This window comes from Hydra vulgaris, chromosome 02 (genome assembly GCF_038396675.1).
Source record: "Hydra vulgaris chromosome 02, alternate assembly HydraT2T_AEP".
NCBI lineage: Eukaryota > Metazoa > Cnidaria > Hydrozoa > Anthoathecata > Hydridae > Hydra > Hydra vulgaris.
The window spans coordinates 10,551,766-10,579,507 of NC_088921.1; the positions used below are offsets into that span (position 1 = coordinate 10,551,766).

The following is a 27,742-nucleotide window of genomic DNA, read 5'->3' on the forward strand; positions in this document are numbered from 1 at the left end:
TTTGTAATAAATTTTGAAAAGTGTTTCCATAGAAATGGTCCATGGTATTGGATTTGGTAAGAACTTAGTTTTAAATTAGTTTTTGGTACTATAAAGTTGTTAATTGAAAATTTAGTGGGATACTTGTGCGAGATTTCATTAAAGTAAGACTGAAATACAATAGAAGAAAGACCATGTTTTATTTTTAACATGAATTGTAGAACTTGGTGTATATTAAGTTTGTAGATACTTAGGGCACCAAGTTTCCTTAAAAAAGGTTTGCAAGGAAAAGTTCTGTGCGCACCAAATACAATCCTGCATGCGTGTTTTTTCTTACTATAAAGTTTTTTTAATTTACTATAATTAGTACTACCCCAAACAATATTACAGTAAAAGATAAAACTACGAATAAATAAAAAATTTAAGAATAAGAAAAATTTACAAGCATCTCAAAATGGCTGAAAGTTGGACTTTTTAGGCAAGAGGACATTTTGCTTTTAGATATATTTAAGCTCTAAACTGCAACAAGCTGCCTATATTTTGCCCATTTATTGCAGACAGTAGTAGCTAATCAAAATACTTATCTGTAAAGACTTGTGGATAAATAGAATAATGCTACAGTTAGTTTCTTTTTGGCATATTTTAGCAATTTTAGGATTTTTTCCAAAGTTTAGAAGGTCATAATTTTTTTCTAATTTCAAACAAGTTAATAAAAACCACTTTTTTGTAGAGAGAACGATCCAGAAATTAGTTCTAGATAAAATGAGACACTTGTTGAAAGTGAGAAAAAAGTTATACAGCTCTGAATAAGTCTGTTTTGACCATTTGTAAATCAAGGGGGGCCACTGTGTCATGTTTCTAAGGCTATAATTTCTGAACCGTTGTACTTGGAAGTCTGAAATTTCAAATTTAACCTATCTACATAATGCACATAACAATATGTAAAAATCAGGATAATCAGAGATGGTGACCCACAGGTGATTGGTTGAAATATAATGATTTAACTCATATATATATATATATATATATATATATATATATATATATATATATATATATATATATATATATATATATATATATATATATATATATATATATATATATATATATATATATATATATATATATATATATATATATATATATATATATATATATATATATATACAACCCTTGATATTAGGGTCGGCATTCTGCAACGTCAACCTAACTATCGATTTAAAAGATGTTTTTATGGTAAGACCTTTGTATTAATTTATTTTTCCGACTTAATGCCAACTTCTAAAAGATTGAGGTTGGCAAATTATTGCTGAACTAAATTTTCTTAATTCCAAGGGTTGTATATATATACAAAGCTCAATTTAATGATCGAACATCACTGCCGCTCGGACCATTCTTGAGACCTGCTAGAGGAGGGTAACAAACCACTGTTGTCATTTTCGGTGAAAATGAACAATGGTTGGTTGCCCCCATAATTCAGATCTCAAAAACAGTCTGGGGCAGCGATGTCTGACCGTTAAAATGAGCCCTGTATATATGTATATAGATATAAAAATATATTTATATATTTCTATACTTTACTGCTAAGAAAACGTGTTTGTGGTAAAAAATAGCTCTTCGCTTGTTTGTCGTTTTAAAGCTGACAAAATTAAGGTTAGATTATGTCAAAAAATATAAATTTAATTGCAGGAACCACAAAACCTCAAATTATAAGACAAATTGTAAAAACATTCTGAATGTTTATATTTTTTAACTGTAAAACATGCGAGGAGTGTTGCTACATTGATTATCTTATAGCCTGACTCGCAACAGAGTGCTGCTACATTGACTTACAAACAGCCTGACTCACAGCGAACTGCTTCTACATTGACTGAGGGTTTGGTTTGGGCAGGCAGTATATCAAATAATTATTTAAAAAAGAAAGTTTTTCCTGTCTTTAAAGTTAAAAAAAACCTTAAACTGACATTTTATGGTAAATAGGTAATTATCTCAACCATAAAAAAAATACAATAATAAATCTTGAATATCTCTAAAAAAGTGAACGATTCTATTTTTTGAAAAAACTTTCGCTCTTGAAATACCAAAATAAAGCTCTGTGGAGAATAACTTTAGAAAAATGCTCTTTTCTTAATAAAAAGCTGCATCTCATCTTGAGTGTTTAAAATCTTATCATCTTAAGCAACTTCACCAAGTACTATCATAATTTAAATAGCATGACAACAGCTTATGTTTTATCTCATATAATCCATGGAATTAGCAGTAGATAAGCATAAAATATTGAGGATGTAATAAATTTTTGATCTTATTTTGTTCTGATGTAATTACAAAATATTAAATAATAAAAAATTATAATAGGGGTGGTAAATTTTTTTAACAGTAAAACAAAGTAACAGTAAATCAAAGAATATTAACTATACAACCAAGAAATTAAAATGAATAACACCGTCAAACTTGTTCGAATATCCTTAGCCATAAAAGTTTGCGAAAAAATTTTCAGCCTACCCATAAAAGAGGTTATACCATCTTAGAAACCTGCTCATCTTACGCAACCTTCCCCTAATATATTAAAAGTATATATTTTTTTAATCATTAAGTATAATTTGAAAAATTATGTTTAATAAATAAATAACATTTACTATGGGTTATTTTAAACAGATCTTAATAAAACTTTTATTAAGTTATTGTAATTGTTATTTTTATTATTTTAAAAGTCAAAAAGAATATCGAAATAAAACTTTCTTAAAAAGTTTACATTTTGTTTTTTCGTTTTTCTCACGTAAACTAAAAAAGCAAGCTAAAGATCCAAAGTTTATTCATTCAAAAATTAAATTTGCGCAATAGTTATTAGGACTGAAATTTTTTACTTATGTTTAATTATTATCAAAAGCAGTTTACTCTTAATTTCCAAAATTTAAAAGTTAACTTTACTCTGAATGGATATTTCAAAATGGTTCTATCTTTAGCTCTATCTTTAGAAAAAGCTAATTTTTTATACATTCCATTGTTATAAAGTTTTGCAACAAGTTTTTAAAATAAAGTTTTGTAACAACATTCATTTTTTTAAACTAACATTTGGTTAGTAACTGAAGGACAGTTATGTAGTTACATAAAAAAGCAATTTCTCTTTAATTTATTTTATTTCCTGAAGAAAAAATGAGATAGCTAAAATAAACTGAAAATTATTTATATCCTACTGCTTTAAAAACTGAAATTTTTTTTTCTATTTTCCATAAAAAAGCAAAAAAAAAATTAAAAAATAAAAAAAATTGAGCGCTTTTTTTTGGGCGCCCATACTGCTCCAGAGGTTTCTAAAATTGGTCTGGGTTTGTCCCTGGTATTAGTAAATATATTTATTATGTTAGGAAACTGGTATTATATTAGTATACAATATATTATTTATATTATGCAACAGTTATGTCATTATGTTAATAATAATATTATTACATAATTAGTTAACTAATTAGTTGTTATTATGTTATTATGTTATTTATAATATTCTTATATTATGAAATGTGAAAATGTTTAAAATGTTTTATAAATTTTAGATTATCATTTCAAAGAAATGGATAATAAGAAACATAAAGATATTTTGCTAAGGATTGCAGATAATCTGTTGGATAAAGATGTTGAAGCAATTAAGTTTTATTATTCACAACAAATTGGCTATGGTCATCTTGAAAGAATTAAAACTCCTATTGAATTAATTCAAACTTTAGAACAGTGTATGCTTCTAGAGATTGATAACTATGATGATTTTGTTGAGGTACTTAAAAAAATCAGAAGGAATGACCTGGCAAATCATTTTTCTAGTAAGTTTTATAATAGTATTATATTTTTTATATCTGGTTTTTACAGGAGGTGCATGCAGTTGCACGTCTTGCCTGACCACATATATTATGTTTTGTTTTAAAAACTTGATCGTGCTCAAATTATTGCAATAATAATAGTTACCGCAAAACAAGTTAAATGTTAGTTAATTTTTTTTGTATTATTAAGTAATGTTTATTTTTTAAAATTTTTTTTTTAATATTAAATAAATTTAATAATACATTCTTAAAAATGTTTGATATTAACAAATTTCTTTCTTTTCTCGACATTTGCATAAATGAATTAAAGTGTGTTTAATTTTTGAATTTTTAAATAATTATTTCTTGAATTTCAAATTGCGGCTTTGCAACGACAAACGATTTTTTATTTTAAAAAAATTAGCAAGTAACAAATAAAAAAATGATGTTAATTTAATTACTTTATTTATTAAATATTTATTATTTGTTATTTGTAAAAGCAAAAATTATTTTTCCAAACATCATTTTTTAAAATTATATCGCTGTATATATTGTTTATTAAAAAATAATCGCTGCTTTTTTTATTTTGGCCAAAAAAATACAACCACTCTTAATTATAATCAATACTTACATGAAAATCCAAACATACAGTATGCAAAATATGTAACAATTATGTGTTGCACAGATGATTTTTGTAGTAGGGTGTTTCATATTTTATCAATTTTTGAAATTGAACTCGCGAATCAATTTATAAACTGACAATTTATATGAAAATAAATTTGAGCATTAAAAAAAAAAAAGTTATAATTTTTAGAATCTTTGCCAGTTCGGTTTTTGGCCAAAAATGTTGGGTGTTTTAAACGCCTGGAAGGGACCTTAAAATCTATCCTAAAAAATTTTTTATTCTTTTAAATATGAGAAGTTGGATTGAATATTATTCACATAAATAGAGCATGTTGAAAAAATTAAAAAATTAATCTATAGAATCTTCTGAAATTGGTGAAAAATCTAAACTTTCCTTCACAAAAACCTATTTTATTACTCGTTGGCGTATAAAAAAGTTTTTGATTTTTTAATAAACTGTTTCCAGACATGGAAAAAACTATAAACTGGATAGTTTTTAAAAATAGTGTCAAATCAAGTCTAAAAAAAACTTATTTGATCCATGGAGTAACCTTCTTTGGACACTAACCTTAATGGTCCCTACTTGATAAGCATTAGAGCACTATAAATTTAAAATGCGGAAATTTGATTGGAAAATATTATTAAAAAATGTATTACCCAAAGTACTTAAACAACAATTTAAAATTTGAAAACTACTTTCCAATGCTTAAACAAAGACAACCTGAAATTAACCTAAAGAAAAGCTGATAGAAAACTCAAATAACTTTTGCAACAAATACAAAATTATTTTTTAACTTTCAGTTTAAAAGATCTAGAAACAAGTTAGCTTGGTTCAAAAAGTTTATTTGTTGTTCTGATGGGCCCAATAAATTTGCAAAGTGCAAGACCAAATCTTGTCAGTTGCCCTGACAACTGTATTCTTTTTGCAGTAAAAAAACCTTGGTTAGAAAGAGGTTATAAAGATGGATTAATTACGGATAAATCTATAAGATAAGTTTTATAATTAAGGTAGTAGATAATTAAGGTTTCTTTTTTAATACCACTCTAATTAATTATTTTTTAAAATTGTTTTATTTTATGTATGGGTTTATAGCTAAAGAATATAATAAAATAAGATGGTCTGATAAATTATTGATTAAATAAAATTTCTTATTATTGAACAATAAAAAGATATTCCCACGACATCAGTATCAAAAAATATTTCATCAAGAGATCTAATGCATGTATGTATGAATTAATTGTAAGTTCAGATGGAAATGTGGCTGGATTTTCATTGTCCCATTCAACTATTTGGTGAACTCAAAAATTTCTCTTTGGGAAAATGCTAAGCAATATAAGAAAAATGTTAAAGTTACTACCGGTTAAGCTCTTTTCCCCATCATAGTACATTTTGATGAAAAATTATCAAAGATATCCCCGAAAGTAAAAATCAAAAAGAGATTGATTTGCAGTCTCAATAATTATTGATGGTAAAATGGAGCTTCTTGGTATTCCAGCTATTGATCGTGATACTGGACAAGCTCAATGTGATACTTTAGTTAAAGTACTTGATGTTTATGGAATATGTGATGACGTAAAAGGTTTATGTTTTAATACAATTGCTACAAATACAGGTAGACTTTCTGATACAAATTTCAGATTTAGTTATAAACAAAATCCAATTGTACTCAAGCTGGCTTGGAGGAGGCATGTTTATGAATAACATCTAAAACACTTCTGTGAAAAACAGGGCAGTGGAAAAACTAAATCTCCAGAAAACTTAATGTTCAAATGGTTCCAATTAAACTGAAATGACATTAAAAGTAGCATTGGCTCAAAGTTTGTAAAATATGATTTTTCTTAGAAATCCATAGATTCAATGCTGTAAAATTTTGCGAGATGGCTCTTAAAGAAAACATTATCCCCACAGGAAATTACAAAGAGCTATTGAAAGTGAATTTTATGTACTTATGCCCTGAAGGAGTTTTTCAAATTCAAGCTCCAGGGTGTGTGTCGCATGCCCTTTTTATGTCCAAAGCTATTTATTATATCAAGATTCAGATAATGAGTTCGCAACTTTCTTATGAATTGACAGATAATCAAAAAAAAAAAGTGCAGTCTATGGCCGAGCTTAATCTCTATCTTTTATTTTGTCTAGTTTTTAAAAACTTCTTTACCTTAGGATGCGCTTTACCAAGATATAAAAGACTATTGGCAAATGACAAAATATAGAGAATACGGAAAACAATATGCTCAGAATTCTGAAATATTTTTAAATGGAATTGATGCCACAATGGTTTCAATTGAATCACATTTATGGTACCTTGATGACGGCACCACAAAGGGAGTATGTTGACCAGTTTGAGATTTTTTCCCAATTTGTCTCCAACTTTGCAGTGCTTAACAACGTTTCTAAAAGATCTATTAAAGTTGTATCAGACTTTGTAAACGATGTTCACAATGTCAGGAGTTACTACTTGCTATTCATCAAAGGAGAGAAAGCCTTCACAAGACTTATAAAGATTTGCAATCAGCATATGAAGCAATTGCGAAATAAGTAATATTGTTTTTAAATGAGTTTATAAATGTAGTTTTTAATAAAGTTTTTAAACGTTTATTTAATGATGAAGAATTGAATTGTAAATATAAATTTTTTATTTAATAATACTTAAACATTTCATTCTTTTTTTTTACTTTTTTACAAAAACAACAAAAAGCAACTATGCAACAACCACGAGAATCATTTAAAGTTAAAGATCTACATATTCTTGATCTTGAGACAACATAACTAACAACAATACCATTTTTAACCATGTTTTTTAAGATAAAAAGTCTTAATAAGTTCATTAGGACTTTTTATCTTAAAAAGAACTAAAATAAATTATTATTAGGCTATTAAGGTTAGCGTAAGGGTCAGGTTACCTCCAAGGATAAAAAAAAATTTTGACACCATTATAAAAACTATCCAGGTGATTGTTTTTTCAGCGTCTGAAAATAGTTTATTAGGAAATCAAAAACATTTTTCATATGCCAACAAGTTATAAAATAGATTTTTGTAAAGAAAAATTTGGATTTTTCACCAATTTCGGAAGATTCTGTAGACTTATTTCTTAATTTTTCAACATGCTCCTTTTATGTGAAAAGTATTTAATCCAACATCTAATATTTAAAAGAATAAAAAATTAAGATAAATTTTAAGGTTCTTGCCAGGCGTTTAAAACACCCAACATTTTTGGCCCAAAATCAAACTGGCGAGGACCCTAAATATAATAACTTTTTTTTTATGCTCAAACTTATTTTCATAAAAATGGTCAATTTATAAATTGATTCGCGAGTTCAATTTCAAAAATTGATAAAATATGAAACACCCTATTGTGTAGTCAGTTCTTATAACAACTGCATTGAGTATTGTTTCTCTTTTTCTTTTTTTGTGTAAACAAATAAATTTTTTTTCTAACATAAGCATATGAAATTTCCTTAAGGATGTGATTTTCATTCATGCACATCTTTAAGAGTTCCATTATTTGTAAAATTGTTCTTAAAGACATGCGTGATTTTGAATGAGGCCCAGTATATTTTTTGAATCAAAATTTCAAGTTTCCATACTGTAAAAGTTATTTAAAATAACCACCAATATTCTTTAATATCTTTAATATAACCTGTGCTGTCCATTCATTTATTTGCATTGCGTACTCACTTTTAATGTCCTCAAAGATATGATAGTTAGGAATTTTGTTTGTTAAAGTTGGTGGTTCCATCAGCCATTTCCAAGACACGCTCCAACTGCCATTTTTAAATTCTGCTACAAACCCTTTATCAATCAGCTTTTGAATAGTAGGCGAGGATATTTCATTCGTTTTTTTTTGAGAGACTGCAGTAGCACTGATAGTTGTTCCACATTGAAGTTTATGGTTTCGCTGTCTCTCCCGACTTGGACACCTCCAATCAGTCGTATTGCGTCCATACCAAGTAGCATTTGATATTCGGGAATTATGTTGGCAACCAGGCATTCCAAATCGATGGTGGTATTATTTATAAAATGCTAACATCAATCTGGTGTTTTACTTCAATTGAGTTTCCATTCATCATAACAACCTTTTCTCTTGCGTGTTTGACATTTTTTACGTTTACAATATCCCAACTTAAAATTGATTTGGAGTATCCAGTATCCAACAATGTTTTTATTTTTCTTACATTGACATATACGCAGAAAGTTGGCAGTTTTAGATTTTTGACCTTGATAAACAGCAAATGCCTCGCCAGAAAGAAATAAGGGGAGCACCACATGCTTGTCAACTTTTTGAAGTTTTGCTACCAGTACCAATTTCTGTATCCATTGTGAAAATTCACCTAAACTATCGTACTGCGACACCAAATCTCCAAACTTTATCACATTCCTCATTGCCGAAATAGCTTGTAATAATAAATCTTTTTTTTTTTTTTTTTTTTTCTCACTGTCTTCCTGAATATCTTTACTCAATATATATACATTTGCAAATACCCTGAGGATATAATAAACATTATAAATGTTATATACAATATAATATATGACACACCCACAACATTCCTTTTGATACAACACAATAATAGTTTATATATAATGCAATTATTTACACTAATTATAGTTTACATATAATGCAATTATTTACACTAATTGCAAATATAAAATTTTTCATTAAACAGTCAAGGTTATAAACCAAATCTATAAGTACAATATTTTTAAGTCAGCAAAGATAATGAAAGATAAAATGATGAAATGTTTAGCATAAATTAAGTTAATCAATGAAAATCAATGTGGTTTCGTTACAAATAAAAGTTGTGTACTAAAATAAAAAGATTCTCTACAGTATGCTTCATTTTGCTTATTATGAACAAATTGTTACTACAATTAATGGCTTAAATACAACAACTATAAGTTTAGATAATATTAAACATTACATCTTTAGAGATGTCATGTTTAACAAAATGTATAAAATCTGTTTAATAAATATAAATTAAAATAATTTTTTAATGTTGCTGAGTTAGAAATCAAGTTATGTTTGAATTATTTTCATATACTTGGTAAAACAAAGGTATATTATAAACATATTGAAAATTTTTATTTCATGTTATACTGATAATTCCATGTCAGTTCAGCCAAAACAAAATTGTTTTGACACAATATCATCTTTTGATGATATTTGCTATACAAGCTCAAATAAAAAAAAATTCATTCCAACTTAAAATTAAGTTGCAATGAATTTTTTTTCTCAAAGTAAAGATGTAAAGATACTGATAGTATCTTTACATCTTTACTTTGAGTCAAGTTCTTTAACAAACTTAAAAATGACAAAAGTATCTAAAACTATAAAACATAAAAAACCATCAACATCACCTTCTCTAAACTTTCTCATCATCATCACCTCATTCACTAATATTCCTTGTTTTAAGTAACTTTTCTTTTGTTAAGGCTTATCTCTTGCAAAGTTCAACAGACCTATTTACACTTCAAAAGACTAATTTAAGTTCAGGTGTCTTATTTTGTGATCTTAGTGTTGATGGTTATCTTCATTTAATTTGTAAAGATTCCAATAGTCACAAGTTTGGCCTGGGCATCTGTATTTGTATGGTTCACCCATTTGTTGGAAAAGTAGGTTTAAGTCCACAGACTATTCTTTTATTTGTTTTCACTTACCATCACTTCACTCTATCAGCTTTTTCTTTGTTCTATATATTGCTCTCCTTTATCTCAAGGCTGCACTCTTTTCAATATTATTACTGATCAAACTGACCAAACTCTTTCTCATTTTTCTTTAGCCATTATTGTTGTTGTTGCTGACTTTAATGCTTCACACTGAATGACTTGACTCTAGTGTCAGTGACTCTGCAGTTGTTAAGGCCCACAACTTTTGCCTTTCTTAATCTCTAACACAAATAGTCAACTTTCCAACTCATTTTCCAGGCAATCCGAATCATTTACCTTCTCTACTCAACTTATTCTTGTTTCTGATCCTAGTCAGTGCTCAGTCTCTCCACATTCACCCTTAGATGCTTCTGATCATGGTTTGATATGATCATCAGAATCCCCACATCATTCTACCTCATTCCTTAAAGCAGACTGAGACTCTTTCCGTGATTTTCTTTGTGATAGGTAGAAATCTGTCGTCTTCCTGCTTACATTGTTTCTTGGATTCAGGTTGGCATGGAATTTTTTATTTCCTCTTGACGATTCCAAATTAAGCCCCACTCTTCTCCTCTCTTTGTGCTGCTGCAATTTCCAATTGTAACCATTACTTTAATATTTATCAGCAAAACTGCTCTCCAGAAAACAGAGTTCTGTTTGCTATTGCTAAAAACCATTGTAAAATGTTTTTGTCTAACACCAAAGCCCACTTTCTTTACCCATATTTGTAATAAGGGCAAATCTGTTATTTCACCACTCTTGAATGGTTTAGATTTTGTCATCTCCCCCAAAGATAAAGTTGATTTGTTTGCTAAGAACTTCTCATCAATATTATTTATTGATTTCACTAGTCGGGTTCTACCTGATATAGTCAATAAACAGGCTGATAAATTGCTTGACATTCGTATCACTTCAGCGTCTGTATCTTGATTTCATGCTTAGACTCTTCTACAGCTTGTGGTCCAGACAACATACCTGTTAGTCTTGCAGAGTCTATAATAGATATATTGTCTGGACCACAAGCCAGTTATGTGCTTATCAGAGTCTTGTTTTCCAGCCTGCTGGAAAATGGCATCTGTTATCCTTATTTTCATAAATTTTGGAGAGTGATCTGACTTGTCTAACTACTGTCCCATTAGTCTTCTTCCTATCATAAGAAAAGTTTTTGAGTTTTTAATTAACAAACACTTAATCTCTCAATAATCATCTCTCAATAGGTTTTATCGTGCATTAGATAGATGTGGAGTGGTTAAGGATCACTTTTGACAATTCCCAAGCTTTGATAAAGTTTGGCATACATAAGCTTTCTTCTTACGGTCAGGTATCAGGTAACATCTTTAGGTATAATAAAACCTTTCTTACCAATCATAGTATAAAAGTTGTCCTCGATGTACTCGTCTTCATATCTTGTAATTTCATGGATTCTTTAAGGTTCAGTTCTTGGCCTTATACTCTTTAATTTAGATTAATGACCTCCCAGAAATTCTCACATCTAAGGTGGCATTGTTCGCTGATGATACAACCATTTATTCTTGTCTTAATAAAAAGCCAACACACTCTGATCACTAAGGAGAGGGTATTTGAACGTAAGAAGGAACTCACTTCTGCTACAACATGGGACTCTCAGTGGCTGGTGAATTTTAACTCACATAAAAAAAATTTCAATTAATTGTTTTTGCAATAATGTAGGTCTTGTACTTGATAAGTTATTTACTCTACTTCGTATTTTTTGGAAACCATATATCAAATTGTTTGCAAAACTAGCATCTGCTTAGGTTGTATCTCTTTATTGTGCTTGCCACATACTTATTCCGGATTCTTTTCTTTTTCTCTATAAATCTTAAATCTATTCTTGTATGGAATACTGTTGCCATATCGAGGGAGGATCTTCCAATGATGCCCATTCTCTTTTAGACAAGGTGCAAAAATGCATTGTAAAAATAGTTGGGCCTGTTCTTGCAGCCAACATCCAACCATTATCACATTGCCCTAATGTTGCTTCTCTTTCTCTTTTTTATAAATACTATATTAGGCACTACTCTTAAGAGCTAGTGTCTCTTGTTCCATATAGTAAAATACTTTCTTGTGTTACTCGTCATTCAATCAAGTCTCATCCTTTTACTGTGACTGTTTCTAAGTGCTCTTAAAATTCTTGTTAGTCTAGTTTTTTCCTCAAACAGTAATAAGTAATAATTAGTAGTAATAATTAGATTAATAAGAAATTTTGTATTTATAAATATGCTACAATTTTTATGTACTCCAAAGAAATAAAACTAAGGTACTTTTTTTTTTAACAGCCCTTCTATGTATTTAATAAATGAAATCTATGTATTTATTAAATGATCATGACTGCCGCATTCCGTTTAATGACTTCAAAAGAAAGTTTAAAAAAAGAATAATAGAAGATTTAAATATCTACTAATACGATGACAAAAAGACATTGCATATTATATTATACATATTATATTATAATAACAAAAATACAAATACTATTAATAGCTTTTTAAAGGTATATTTGAAGCTTTTCAAAGATAAATAACAAATATAAGTTATATAATCCAATACTTATTAAATATTATTAATAAGTAATTAGTTAATAGTTCTTTGGAATTCACTCCCTATGATGTTGTTTTCCTGATTTGTTTAATTTGCAATTTTTCGAGATGTCTGCTAATTGCTATCTTACTCTATAAGCATCATCATAATCATCATTCTCTTCCAGTAAAAAGTATTCTGGAGAATACTTTTGTAAGACTAGGATGGAAAAGGGTAGGACACTTTTTGATTAAATTTTCTTTCATGTGAAGTCCGGGGTAATCAGATAAAAAAGCTTTGGTTTTTTCGTTATTAAATTAGTCTATCTACCGGAAGAAATATTTTAATGCGGTGTTAATAATAAATAATAACAACGAAATATCATGTAGTTTTAATTATTTTGTAGTTTTTCTTGAAAATTTAAATTTATTTAAAATCAAGTTTTTACATTTAAACTGTTATTAAAAAAGTATCCATCTGTTATTAAAAAAAATATTTATAGTTTTGTATTTAACTTAATAATAAAGTTATTACTTATAATTAAGTAACTCTGTCATTAAAAAGGTTTAACACATGATTTTATAAACTTAGTTTTCTTGTCCGATTTTCCGAATTTGCAGTTTAAAACTTTTCAAAATTCTATCAATTTATAATTTAATAACATAAATTTCAAAAAAAAACAGAAAGTAATTTATACATTATATTTGTAAAAAAAAAAAATATATATATATATATATACGTATACACACTCTTACAAATATAATGTATATAAATAACTTTTATACAAATATGATGACGTATATTTGTATTTCTACAAATATACTAAAAATTGTTACACCAATAAAAACCAGATCATGAAGGCGTGAAACTAATGATGTTACATTTTTTCTTTTGTTGTTTGTGAGCACGCTTCCTAAAGTTTCAATAAACAATACATATAAAGAATATTAATAAACAGTATAATATGATTAACTCGAACTCTGTAAAGATTTATAATTTGAATTTTTCTGTTTTAACTTCAACTTTTTTAATAAATAGACTTTATTATAAGCTTGACTGATTTGAAGATATCAGTTAAAATATTTAGTTTGTTAAATTATATAAGACACAAAAGTATTTGATATTCTAGCATTTTGAATTTTATTTTATGTTTTTAAATTTTAAATGTAAAATTTATTAATAAATAAAACGTTATCGAACCTGTACAAAATCGAAGCTATTAATGAAGTTATAGTTTAATAAATTATTATAAATAAAGTATTGCACTAGATATTTAATTATTAAGCATTCAAATTTTGGAATTTTTATTGAAATGTGGCAAGTTTTGATATTTTATCTCATAGACTTTTATGCAATTCAAAGTAGTTAAGTGAAGTTTTTTTTGTCAAATGGACCTAAAAAAACTGTGCGAGTTAGGAAATGGTTCGACTTCACCAGGGTACAACTTATAATTTTCTCCCTTGCAGGTTCTTCAGACAAGCATAATTTTTTACTTTTTAATTTTTAACGAAATTAGCGAGCGCTATTTGTTGCGCCCTAAAAACCATTTATGGGCAAGTTTCACTTGTGCGGAGCAATTGCTCCTGCTTCGTCACACGACCTGAGATTCCTTTAATAAATTATATAATGAAGTTAAACATAAAGCGAATAACACAGACACACTTATAGGAGAAATTAAAGTAAAAAGTCCATCCATGGATTAGTCTAGGAAGTTATTACAATTTCAACAAAAATTTGAAATTGCATAAACTTTAGATATTGACTATAACTTCTTTAGATTTAAATTCTCTAAATAGATTAGATAAAGAAGTTAAACATAATGCAAATGTAATTAAAGATTTTCAATATTTTTTATCTCTTTAATATTATTAATAATAGGAATGTTTCTAAGCAAATAGAAGCTATTAATTGCTTTTCAGATTTATTAGGTTATTAGGATTTAGTAGGTTATTATTATTATTATTATGCTGGCTATTAAAATCACAAATATTTGTTCTAAGACAAAATTAAAAGGTTTTACAAGATCTCTAAATTTATTTATTTGTAGCTCTATATAATATGCATTCCATGAGAGGGTTTTTTTGGTCTTTTCAGATGTTAATTGTGAATTTTAAATAATTTTTTGTTTAGACATCACAAAGTAATTGGTCACTTAGTATAGTTTTTTTTACATACTAAAAAATTTAATTTACAATTTTTTTTTTGTCATAAAAAAAAAATTTTTTTAAATGTAGTTTTTGTCAATAATCTTGCTCTACAATTGCAACTAATTGCAAAAAGTTCTAACTAGAAGCAAGAAATCTAGTCCAAACTACTTTTAAAATATTCAACTTCATTAGTGATATGCAGAAGACAGTGAACATTGTAGACACAATGTTTCACCAAAATGTTCATGAATGATTGACACAATTTATCTTTTTTCATTTTTTACCCATTTCATCTTTTTCATGGCATAAATGTTTGTTTGTTAATAAAATTGTTTTTCTACTACGTGAAAATTGTCAATAATAAGCAGTAGAGCGGCTTCTAAAAATCCATGCAGGATTTTCTAAAGAGACCTATTTGTGTGGTATTTTACCATATATTCATATGCAGGCCTTGTTTTAAAGCATAAACTGGCACGCCATTTAATTAAGCTGTAAGCCATTTTACATAAGCAGTTTTATGATTTTTTAATATTTAAAGAAAGCGTAACATATAAGAAGTAATTAGCATTATAAAAACCACTTACAAAGTTTGAATGGCGATTACGTAAAAAAGTTTGCATAACAATTACATTTGATATTTATGCTATTTACAAATATAATAACTTAAGAAATAACAAAGAAAATTTTATTTTTATTAACCTAATTTTTCCATCAAAAATGTTAACAAAATAGATGTTATAGACATGTACAAAAAAAAAAATCATAAAATAAACTTAATAAAAAATTTTTTATTTATCATAATAATACTTATTCAGGCTATTTCTCATAACAAACAATAACAGAAATAATTACCCAATTTAAAAAATAAATAAAAAAAACATAACAAAAAAATTAATGACAAAAAAATAGTATATGTTACATTTTTTTTATATTTGTGCCATTTTTGATATTTTAAATTTTGTTTGTTTGTTTATTATAATGGTTTTATAACATGTTTTTTCAGTTAATCAAAAAAATAAAAAAACATTAATTATTACTATCTACTTTAAACAACATCTTATTAAGAGTTTATTTTTTTTACAATTTCTTTTATAGATATAACTCTATTAATTAATTTTTTAGGTTAAATTTACGCTTAAAGCAATATAGCTTATGCAATGATTTCACTTATATATTTATTAGTTTTATTTTGAAAAAAATAACAGTTTAGAAAAGTAATATTTTATAATAGTTACATTAGCTTTATATAAATAACAGATTGTGCGATATCAAAAAAAGTGAAAAAAGAAAAATTGAAGTTTTCTTATAATTAAGAAAGAATTTTGATTAAAAAAGTTATTTAAATTAGAAAAAATTAGTTTTTTTTTCTTGGTTTTTCTTCCTTTTTTTTCCATTTTTTACAAAAAATTAAATTCCTTGTAAACATGTTATAACTTGCATCAAAAATATTTATAAAGCGTATGTTTTCCTTTTTTGCCTTAATGCCTTATAAAACCGCAACAGTATGTATTTTTTAATAAATGATACTTGAAACCTTAAATCTGTCACACAAAAAAAGTGCTGGTACAGTAATTTTCTTGATTTTTTTTCTTTGCAACAAGTAATATTTTTTGATTGCTAATAACTTTTTAAAAGTAAAAAATCATTTATTTGCGAAGCATCAATTTTAAATTATAATGAAAAAAAAACATAACACAAATAATACAAATGTTGAGAAAAAAAAGAAATTAATTTATATTAAATTATACTGAAAAAAGTAAATTTAATTATTTAATATTTAAAAAAAAAAAAATTGAAACAAAATAGATGTTTTGTAAGATATACATTTACAAAATATGTTTTTTCTTAACTAGTAAAATGAACTTGTTTTGGAGTAATTTATTTTATTGAGGTAGTTTTAAAAATGCATATATGGTAAAATCACCATTTGGATAATTATTGACAATGTGATACAAGTTAATGGATAATTTTAATCACTCGACAGTTTTTTTCCTAAAACAATATATTTTGTTGAAAAGTATTTTCTAATGTTAACTGAACAATAAATAATCCAGGAATTGGATTTATATTTTTTAAATTTATATTTTTTCGTCATTTAAAATAATTGTCATGCGTTAAAATCACCTATTTTAAATACCTTTTTTTTTTGATAACTTGGAATTGAAAAAAACAAATAATTAAAAAAGAAAAAACTTTAATTAGTCTAATAACAATTTCTTTTTTTTTTCTTGTTATAAAATAAGTTATTATAAAAGATATCTAAAAAAGAAATTTTTTTTCTTTTTTAGATATCATTTATAATTTAATTATAAAAGGTATTTAAAACTTATAATTTTAATTTAAAAAAACAAAACTTTAATTAGTCTAATGACAATTTCTTTTTTTTTAGAGATCTTTGTTAGATAAATTTATATATTTAAATCACATAATTTTTTTAAAATATTTGATAATAGATACAATTGATTTTTTCAAAGATAGATTTTTTTTTTAAACTTTTTAAAAAAGTAAATTTTTCAAATCATTTTTTATCATTGTGAAAATATTTTAATTGCTTAACACTTTTGCTGCCGAGCTATTTTAAACTATGCTTTGTTTCTTTGCCGAGCCATAATGTCAGCAATGATTAATTTTTGCCGAGGCTGTTTTTCGCGGTTTCATTCTCATTGCCAAGGCTAGTTATCAACATTTCAATAAATAAAATATTTTTAATCCAAAATAATTCTATAGTATTTTTTATTCTGAATATAACTGATAAAAAATAAGCAATACGATTATACTCGTACTTTGGCAATAGAAAAGAAATTTTTTTCTCCAGTGCTGAAGTACGAGTTTACTCATAACACCGTAATGAGTATAACTCATTGCGGTGACTACACCTTTTCAAGATGTAATTGAGAACTTGAAAGTTGTAATTGAAAAACGTAAGATGTAATTTAGAACATGAAAGAATTAATTAAGAAAGATGTAATTTAGAACATGAAAGTTGTAATTGAGAAATGTTTATAATATAGATTATCAGAAAGAAGTTGTTAGTATTTTTAATTTTGTTGCTTTAGTTTACCTTGTATTATTAAGTTTGATCCTAATTTTGCCAAGGTGGCCATATGGGTTGGTTTTCAATAAATTACAATATATTATCAATAAAATAAAAAAGTGATGAAAAAGGGATTTGTGGTTGGCAGTAACTCCATATCTTCCAAGGAAATTTAAATTTCCGCGAAGGACCCAATTGTATGCTGTCTTATATTTGACACCTAAAATTTGCGCCAGAGTCGCAAAGTGATGATTGGGTCGTCATTTCACTCAGCACATTCAATAACTCATTCGATGAAGATAAAACATGTTTTCTTTCAACTTATTTGGTTGTATGTATTTATGTCTACAAATTGGACAAGGTGGTTCGGGTTGTTCCAAAAGTGGATGTAAACAAATTTAGTTAAATAAATGCACGGATGCAATTTAATAACAGACTTTCTGTTTATAGTGTATTGACAAATAACACAATGACCTTTCAATTCCATTACTGTATTACTGTATTGCTGGTGCATACAAATGCTAAATTTAATATTATTAAGTTATTAAAATGCATGTACAAGAAGATTTTTTATAATGACCTTTAAGCTTACATTGTGAATTTGCAATTACAAATAATGTATTCTCATTTCCATATTACGATTTCTTAATTAGAACTTTTGTTTTTCCAATTACATATTGCGATTTCTCATTTATATGTTGGGTTTCTCAATTACATTTTAAAATTTCTTAATTACATTTTGTGTTTCTTAATTACATATTGTGACTTCTAAATTACATGTTGTATTTCTCAATTGAATTTTACTTTTCTTAATAACGACTTTTAAGTTCTCAGTTCAACATCTTGAAAAGGTATAGTAATGTAGCTTATTTGATGCAATATTATTATAAATAGTGTTTCAATTTTCTTGCACATGCACATTGGGAGTTATCATGAGTAAAAAAGGTAATTTATATTTTGTTTTCGTAATTCTAAATTTTTGTGTTTTTTATACTAGAAGTTAAAATATATTTGATAACTACATTATGCTGCATGTTATTAAAAATGTGAAAAAATTTGATTTACACAACGTTTACAAAATGTTTTTTAATATATTAAAAAACATTTTAGTGTGCACTTTGAATTTTTTTACACAGTATACTTAATGTGTTTAATAGATAAGTAATTTCTTTTTTTATAAATAGATAATTTATAAATTTATCTATCTCATATTAGCTCAACACAGATATTTCACAATTGGATCAGCACATATGATTATCGAAGATTGTGAGGATAGTGAAGATGATGATATTAAAGAATCGGATTCATTTTTTCTTATACTACTACGTCTTTGAGCTTGACTGTATCAGAATCAAGTTCTGAAGATAATAACACTGAAGAAAGTGATGGCAATCAGTTTACAGATGTTCATCTAGCAGCCACTGCAGAAGATTTTTTAATGCCGCCGAAAAGAGCTAGAACAACAGGTGGTCTTGTTTATAGACAAAATCAAAACAAAGCTCAACAGTTAGATCTTATAAGTAATATTTTGCCTGACAAAACAACTTTTGAAACAAATCCATCTAGAAATTAAAACCAATGGAAAGATGAGCCGAATATTGTAAAACAAATTCAATTTACTGCCAATCCTGGTTTGAAGATAAACATGGAGAGCAAGAAACCATTAGATTTCTTTAGACTTTTTGTTACAGAAGAGCTTATAAATACTATGGTAGTTAAAACTAATCGCTACGCAACGCAAGAAATAAATAAGCAGCGTCCCCTCAGACAAAGCTCACATTTTAAAGATTGGAAATCAATAAATTCAGAACATATGCGGCAGTTTCTTGGAGTTCTTCTTCATATGGGGTGTGTCAAAATGCCACCTTTAGAACACTATTGGTCTAAGAACAGTCTCTATAGAGTTCCCTTATTGTCTAGAATAATGCCACAAAATACATTCCAACTAATGTTACAGTTTTGGCATTTTATTAACAATGCAGATTCAGGTAGTGGACGCTTGTGTAAAACTATTGGACTTCTCGATCACTTAATTAATACAATGGACAACATCTACTGTCCTAATAAAAATATATCAATCGATGAGTCAATGATGCTTTGGACATCTTGTATTCAGGCAGTATGTGAAAAATAAAAGACATAAGTATGGTATCAAGTTCTATGACCTTTGCAAATCAGATGGTATTGTACTAAAAATCTACTCTATCGAGACAACTCTTGCTAAACATTTGTTGGATCAAATGGGAGCTATTGTTTTAGACTTAATGGAAAAATTTCTGGGAAAAGTTTATCACCTGTACACCGATAACTTGTACGATTCCTTTGAGTTAACAAAGCACGTGATAAATCAAAAAACATACATTTGTGATACATTAAGAACTGACCAAAAGTCAAATCCAAAAGAATGTACAAAAGCAAAACTGAAACAGGGAGACATTATAAGCAGAAGCAGAGAGGGTGTAGTGGTTGCTAAATGGAAAGACAAAAGAGACATGCTAATGATTAGCAACTTGCATTTGTTGCAAATGATTAAAGTGCAAAACAGGAGAGGAGAGAAGAAAATGAAACCCAATATTATTAAAGATTACAATCAATGTATGTCAGGAGTAGATAAGGCAGAACAAATGGTATCGTATTGTGATTGCCTAAGAAAGGCAATTAGATGGTATAAAAGGTACCACTTCATCTCTTTGATACTTTTTTGTTTAATGCTTACTGTCTATACAGCAAATATAGACTAGATAAAAAAATTTCCTTAAGTTTAGAGAATTAATTGTTACGGATTTATTGGGTGAACGTTTGAATGAAATTGTGCCTCGAATCACCAATAATAGCTTCCACTACTTGTCTTCAATACCACCTAATGAAAAGAAAAAATTCCCAACAAAACCATGTTGAGTCAGCTCTAAAATAAAAAGTAAAGAAACACAATATGAATGTGCCTTTTGTAAAAATAGACCTCCGTTATGTATTGGCGAATCTTTCAGAATGTATCATTCAAAAGAATAGGTTTACACTTTAATTTTCATGAAATAAAATTAAAGCATTATCAATATTTTACTTTTATCTGTTTTAAGCTATTTCTGTCTTTATCGGCATTTAATTTAGGTTTCATTGGATTTTCAAAATAAAAACTTGAATGTAATATTTTTTAAAATCAAATGTGAAGCTAAGAAAAAGAAAAAAAAAAGAGAATAGACAAAGCCAGTCATGAAAAATATTATTTGAAATAAGTTAGTATAACTACGTATTCTCGTAGTTGGCAAATATCAAAGTCCCGCTAACTATGAGTATACTTGTAGTTGGAAAATAAATGACGCCAACTTACTACAAGTATACTCGTTTTTGGCAGCGAACGTGTTAATAAGCTAAGTTTAACCCTTCGCGTCTTTTCTTCAATTTATTCATAAAAAGGGATTTATGTGATATAGTAAACATTTTTCACAATTATTTTTAAGGATGATGTTAGATAATGTTTTATTATGTAAAATACTAATATACTAGCACTCAAAGTTTAACAATTTAAATCAAATAATTAATGAGTTTATTTAATAATACTGCTGATGGTTTTTTACAATAGTAGATTCAATACTTTTTTTATTACCCTATTATTAACTTATTATTACCCCAGGTAAATATATTTAATTATTTAGTAAAGATTGAGTTTCATCACTAATTTTTACAATGGTACTAATTATTGCAATGTGCAGAAATTAAAGAGGTTGTTCTTTAAGTGGTATTATTTAAAAAAGTTGCAACAAGTATATGTTGCACCAGATATAGGCAAAATTACTGGTGTAATTCTTAATACTTTTACTTTCACTGAGTTTCTCTTTAAATACTTCAAACATACATTTACCAGTTGAAAATGTGCAGTTTGCAATGCATATCAGTCACTCATGACCTTTTTATGTGACATCTTATAATTATTGTATTTAATAAAGCACATACCATCGGATGCAATTTCTATTAAAATAGTTTTCTTTAAATTATTTTTCATTGCAATAATATACATTTATGTTTTTTTTTGTAATAAGAGTAATCGAATTTTCTCTCCCTTTATTTACCAAGTTATATGCATTATAAGTGCATCAATATATTTTATTCAATAGTGCATCAATCTATTTTATTATATATATTATTTATTCAGTCAAATTTAGACAAGTTAAGTATTCCTAAATAAATATTGAGTCAAATTTAGACAAAATAATTAATGTATCTGAGATTTTTCCATAATCAATTGTATTGTTTAATTAGCAGCAGCATTTTTTGACCAATAGCTAAAACATTTACTGATTAATTTTAAAATTTTAACTACTCTCTCTCCAGCACTTTTTTTTTTCATGAAATTGTAAGTAACTTTTATGGTAAAATTTTATTTTCTCAAAGAAACAACATACTATGAATGTTTTTAGATAATTTCTGCTTTCATGTTACTCTATTCTTTGATGCCTGTGCTTTAAGAATTTTGTTTCTGTTACTTTTGCAAAACTGAGTTTTCAATTCTTTACAATATTTACAATATACAATTCTTTCTGAAATTTTTGTTTCTAAAAAAAATACCTGATGTTCATTTTAATAGTAGATCAGTTTTACTTTTACTTGGTTGTGTTAGGTAAAAATTAAAAATGATTGCAAAGAAGTTTCTGAATTGTTGTTTTTCTAAATTTAGATCTGCTACAGTCATATCTATTTTTGAAATTATTGTATTGTAGGCAATGACATTCTACTCTCAATCCTAGGTTGAAATCAGGATTGGTGTCACTACCTGTGACATGATGCTGAATGTTGGTATTAGTTTGATTTTTATCAGGTTGTTACTTTGAGACAGTATCTTACGTTTGAAAAAAATAGCATTAAATAAAATCAGAACTTATCATTTTTATCTTTATCTAAAACATTTAGCTTCCTCCTTTGCATTTAGATTATGTAGGTTTCAATTTTGTTCAAAGTAAAGACTTAATTTTTATGTAACATTAGTAAGTATAACTTTAAAAAACCTTATCAAATCTTATAAACATCAATGTTATAAATAGAATATTTAAGTGTTAGGAGTAAACTAACATTAATATTATTTACTTATGAATAAATAAAAAAATTTGATTTGTTGAAAAAGTTTCACTACGTCATAAGTGGTACTACAAAATATTGTTAAAAAAATAGCGTAGCTTTTTTGAAGTCGGTTTGTTAATAAAGTTTTAATGTTCTTTAAATGAAAGTTGTTATTGCTTGTAATAGAAGATTGTTATTGCTTGTAATAGAAGGTTTTTATTGCTTGTAATAGAAGATTATTATTGCCTGTAATAGAAGATTGTTATTGCTTGTAATAGAACATTGTTTTTTACTTTTATTCTTTTGTAAGTTTTGTGTTCTTTTGTGCTCACAAAAATTATTTGTTTTGAAACTTTTAAATTAAATCATTTAGAAACTCCAGGTTCACCAGAAATAACTTCAAGATTTTCTGCCAACAAAGGTAATTATGTTTCTTTCAATTACTTTACATTTAGTTTATTCCAAAATTTGTATGATTTGTAGCTATAAAGTTTTAATATTCTTTTGCTTTAAAAGTAAAGTTAAAGTTTAAAATGTAAAAAGGTAAAAAAAAGTGACTGATTTAAGTTATTTAAACGGTTTTTTGTTGTAAGTATAAATTGTATTACAGTGTTGTAATGCCAGATGTTATCCTTGATTTTTTTTTAAATTTGGACCAAGACCCAACCGTATCACTAGTAATACTTTGCTCAATATAATTATTTGTGCAGTGGTCTTTTTTGAGTTTCTTGAGTTTGTGTTTCAGAGCTATAGTTTTAAGAGAAGGGGTTGTATCAACAAAAAAAAATATATATATATATACATAAAATTATATGGAGAGAATTTTAAAAATACAATCTATATAAAAAAAAAACTTGTTAAAAATTCATAAGAAAAAAGAAAATACATGATAAGCATAACTGAAGTTATCCTTGGTTTTCAATGTACTAAGAAAGATTTTCGATTTTTTGAGAGCAAAAAAATCTGCAATCAGAGGAAATTTTTCAACAACATGAATGTTGTAAATAAACAATGGATGCAGCTTGGTTTTAAAATAAGTTTTATTAAAAGTTTTATTAAAAACTGAATTTTTGTTGTTAAAATTATGTGCAGACATATTTAAAGTTTTAAGTAAAGATGTTTAGTTTGTGTATAGTGTACTAACACATTCCAATTTTTAATTTGTGAAATGTGAATTTTCAAAAGTTCTGGCATTTTTTCTTAACATTTTTCTTGTTTACAAAGTTAACACTTATATTTTTTACCGTAACTCCAACAGGGTTAGAGTAAATAAAAAACTCAACACAAATAAATCGTGATTTTAATTTTAGTTTACATATTTGTTTGATCTGTATTTCTTTATAATAAGGCACACTTCTGAATATAATTCAGACGTCTTATGAACGTTCCACGCTGATCAAAAAAAAAAATTTAGTTTCAAGAAGGTCTAGGATTTTCAGGACATAAACTGAACATACATTATACGTACATCCAGTATTAGCTGGGTATTTGATAATTTAAAAGTATTTTGATTAAAATGCTTTGATAAATATCATAAGAATAATAAATATGCTAAAGTGTGCAAAACTGCAAAAAAAAAAAAAAAAAATAAGGACCATTAATAATTGTAAAAATGGACCGACGTGTCGAAGTTTTAAATTTTTGGTTTCAATATAAGATTGTTTGTCTGGAGAAAAAAATTGTTTAATGTATGATAAAATAGAATGATTTGACTGTAAAACATGATTGACTGTAAAACATGGTGGATTTAATGTTAATGTGTGAGGCTGTTTTGGCTGGAATGCCACTAGTGACTGTAAAAATAGAGGAAGTACTGACATTAGTTTATTTGTACACCTAAAATATCATGCTTCACCTTCAGAAAGATAGGTTAATGGGAAGCTATTTATTTATTCAGAAGAAAACGACTTAAATCTAAAACATTTTTTTCAAAAAATTGTATGTGTTATTTGACTGAGTTCGAAAACAATCAAATTTTGAATAAAATGATTTAGCCTCCCTAATCACAAAATCTCTCTCCAATTGGATTTTTATGGGAGGAATTAAAAGTAATGTCAAAAACTAATGTCTAATGATGCATAAGATGTGGAAAAAACTTATTATTAAGTGGCATACAATTGACTTTGACAAATTGGATTAGTTGTTATTGTTCAAGAATATGTATGTTGTTATTGTCGCTAAAGGTGATTAAAAAGCAAGTAAATTATCAACTAATCTATTGGGACCTAATATTGATTTTTTTGTAAACCTAATAAATAGGAAGATAACATATAATTCTGTTAGACTTTGCTTTATTTTCTCTCCCAATAGTAAGTAAAGCTTTGATATCTTATTTCAAAAAGTACAACCATTCAAATAATTATGGATGTTGGTGTGTGTGTGTGTGTGTGTGTGTGTGTGTGTGTGTGTGTGTGTGTGTGTGTGTGTGTGTGTGTGTGTGTGTGTGTATGCATATATAATTCAGCAAGTATATATATATATATATATTTTTCTCACGATTTAAAAAAAACTTTTAATATTAAAAGTCTTTGAGAAGTTTATTAAAAAGGTTTTTCAAGACACAGCGGATTTAAGAGATGAAGTTGTGAAATACTGGATTGCAATATTGGAGGTTGAATGCAGCCTACTAATTATAAATTATTTGACAATTTTTTGAGTTAAAAGAGTTTGCAATTCTACTTACGATTGTAAAAATGGTTGAGACATTGGACACTATCTAAGTTTGGAGAACTATGCAGAATATTTACAGGAGTTGAACAATTCAACCATTTACTGAAAACACTACAACTACTAAGTACAAAAAAATAAAATAGTGCGAGGCATCAAAGGACCAAATGGGTTTAGTTCATTATAACTTTTTTGCAAAGATTTTGGTTTTAGGGTAGATCATGCTACAACGCAAGCCAACAGAAGAAATAAATCAAAAATAGGAATTTTGATTACTATTATTTTTAATGATATATATTTGTTGTTGGGAGAAAATAAACTTGGGTTTTAAACTTGGGGTCAGCTAATCTGACCAATATCAGTTTAAATCAAATCAGTTAGTTCTTATAGACAGAAAGAAATATATTTTAAAGACTTATAATGTTAAACTACATATATTTCAAAAATAGACAACTTAAAGATCTCTTTTCAAAATGATATCAACTATAACATCATATATAATCATTTATGACATCATATTTTATCTTCTTTTTATGAATTCAAATCAAATAAAAGGTATCAATTGAAAGTTATTTCAAAAGTTAAAACCATTGTCCTGTCAAGCTTCTATGGTAAATTTAACTCATAACTAGATTAAAAAATATGTTTCTAAATTAAAAAAATATTTTTATAATTAATTCTAGATGTGTTCTACTGGAATACAAGAATTCAAGTGTAAGGTAAAGGGTAAGTGTGAGGTAACATTGACACATCTTTAGAAAATATATTATTTTCAGCTGTGACTAAAATTGGTATGCAATATTTCTATGTGTTTACCAATGATAATGCTGCCAGAAACTGATGAAGAATTTAATCACTTAACTAATATTATTAATAGATCATAAGGGGTAAGATTATCATTGAAATATTGACAAAGAAAGTAGAGAAAACATTTTTAATATATATCACCAACCTACATTTTCATTTAAATGCATTAAAATGTTGTAAAACTGCAATGAAAAGCATTAAAATGTTGTAAAACTGCAATGAAAGTATAATGTTGTATTATTTTTTGAAAGACATCAATTAGCTTCAGTTCTAATCACTACTTAAAAAATATAAAAAATTTAATTTATGATTAAAAATTTCTTCTCCAAGAATTGTTAAACTATTAAGTTCAACATAATATGACTTGATATCTAATTTCGACAAAATCCTGCAGTGCTGTAACTATTGGGTTTCTTCGTTACAAATTTTTTACTGTTTGATTTAGTTTCAGAAACAACAAGATAATTTTTTACATTTGCAGGTTTTGATGTTTTGTTCTTATCAACACTAAGCAACATTGTTTGGTGTGGATTTTAACTTTTTGCAAGTGTCAGTTTTTAGATCTGTTGACATTTGATGTTTTGGTACATTTCTCTTTTTTTTAAGAACATTTTAATTTAGAGTTTGTTTGATTCCATTTCATGTAACTGTGAAAGATTCATCAGATGTAAGACATTCCGCTAACTTTTGCTTAAGCATTTCTGTCAATGGGATGACTTAAGCATTTCTGTCAATGTTATCTCAAAACTAAAATATAGATTTGAAATAAAAATGCAACAAGAAAATTTAAAATGCTTAGTATTTTGAAACAACATCATAAAAACACATGTAAAAATGATATTATGTATGGTTTTACTTATCTTCAGACTAAAGTTTTTCGACAACAATAAAACTAGAAATAAGTTTAACTTATGCCCTCCGTATTGTGTTGTTGTTTACACTTACTATTATGTGGATAAAAATAGTTATATTTGTTCATTTAACATCTTTTAAATAAACATCTGGCTTCAACATTTGTTAAATTAATTTAAACATTAATAAAAACCTTTAATCAAATACATGTCCTTGTTACCCACATGTCTAAATAACCCCACCTTACCTTATTCTATCAGTTTTTTTTCAACAACAAATTTTTTTAACTTTTAAAAAGGCAAAAATTGGTAATTAGGTATTTTTAATGTTAAGAAATCTCAATACTTTGAGTATGAGATTCCTTTACTTTTCCTTTAAACAGGATTAAAACCTTTTGAATAAATTATATAAGAAGATAATTATAATAATAAATAAATTTAAAAGAAAAGTTTTTCAGAATTAATAATTTTATTAATGTTTAATAAGTTAGTTAGAATTCATAACTTTTTTTTTTCTATTAGTTCCTTCAAATCCACCAGATACTGATAACAAGTTTTGTGTTAAGAAAGGTAATTATAGTTTGAAATTAACAATAATTATGAGAAAGGGTATATAA

The 27,742-nt window shown here is 26.7% G+C and overlaps 1 protein-coding gene across 1 annotated transcript; it reads left to right on the forward strand.

Moving 5' to 3' along the window:
- Window positions 1-34: 34 nt before the first annotated feature.
- On the forward strand, window positions 35-27,742 carry LOC136075830 (uncharacterized). Its single transcript, XM_065789268.1, has 4 exons — window positions 35-56; window positions 3,528-3,791; window positions 23,174-23,221; window positions 27,648-27,742. Exons 1-4 carry the CDS (start codon window positions 35-37, stop codon window positions 27,740-27,742), a joined length of 429 nt encoding a protein of 142 aa, XP_065645340.1.

Coding starts and splice junctions, on each gene's coding strand:
- LOC136075830 (XM_065789268.1), top strand. CDS start 35: ATGGTCCATGGTATTGGATTTG. Junction 3,792..23,173: donor CCTGGCAAATCATTTTTCTA/GTAAGTTTTATA, acceptor TAAATCATTTAG/AAACTCCAGGTTCACCAGAA. Junction 23,222..27,647: donor AAGATTTTCTGCCAACAAAG/GTAATTATGTTT, acceptor TTTTTCTATTAG/TTCCTTCAAATCCACCAGAT.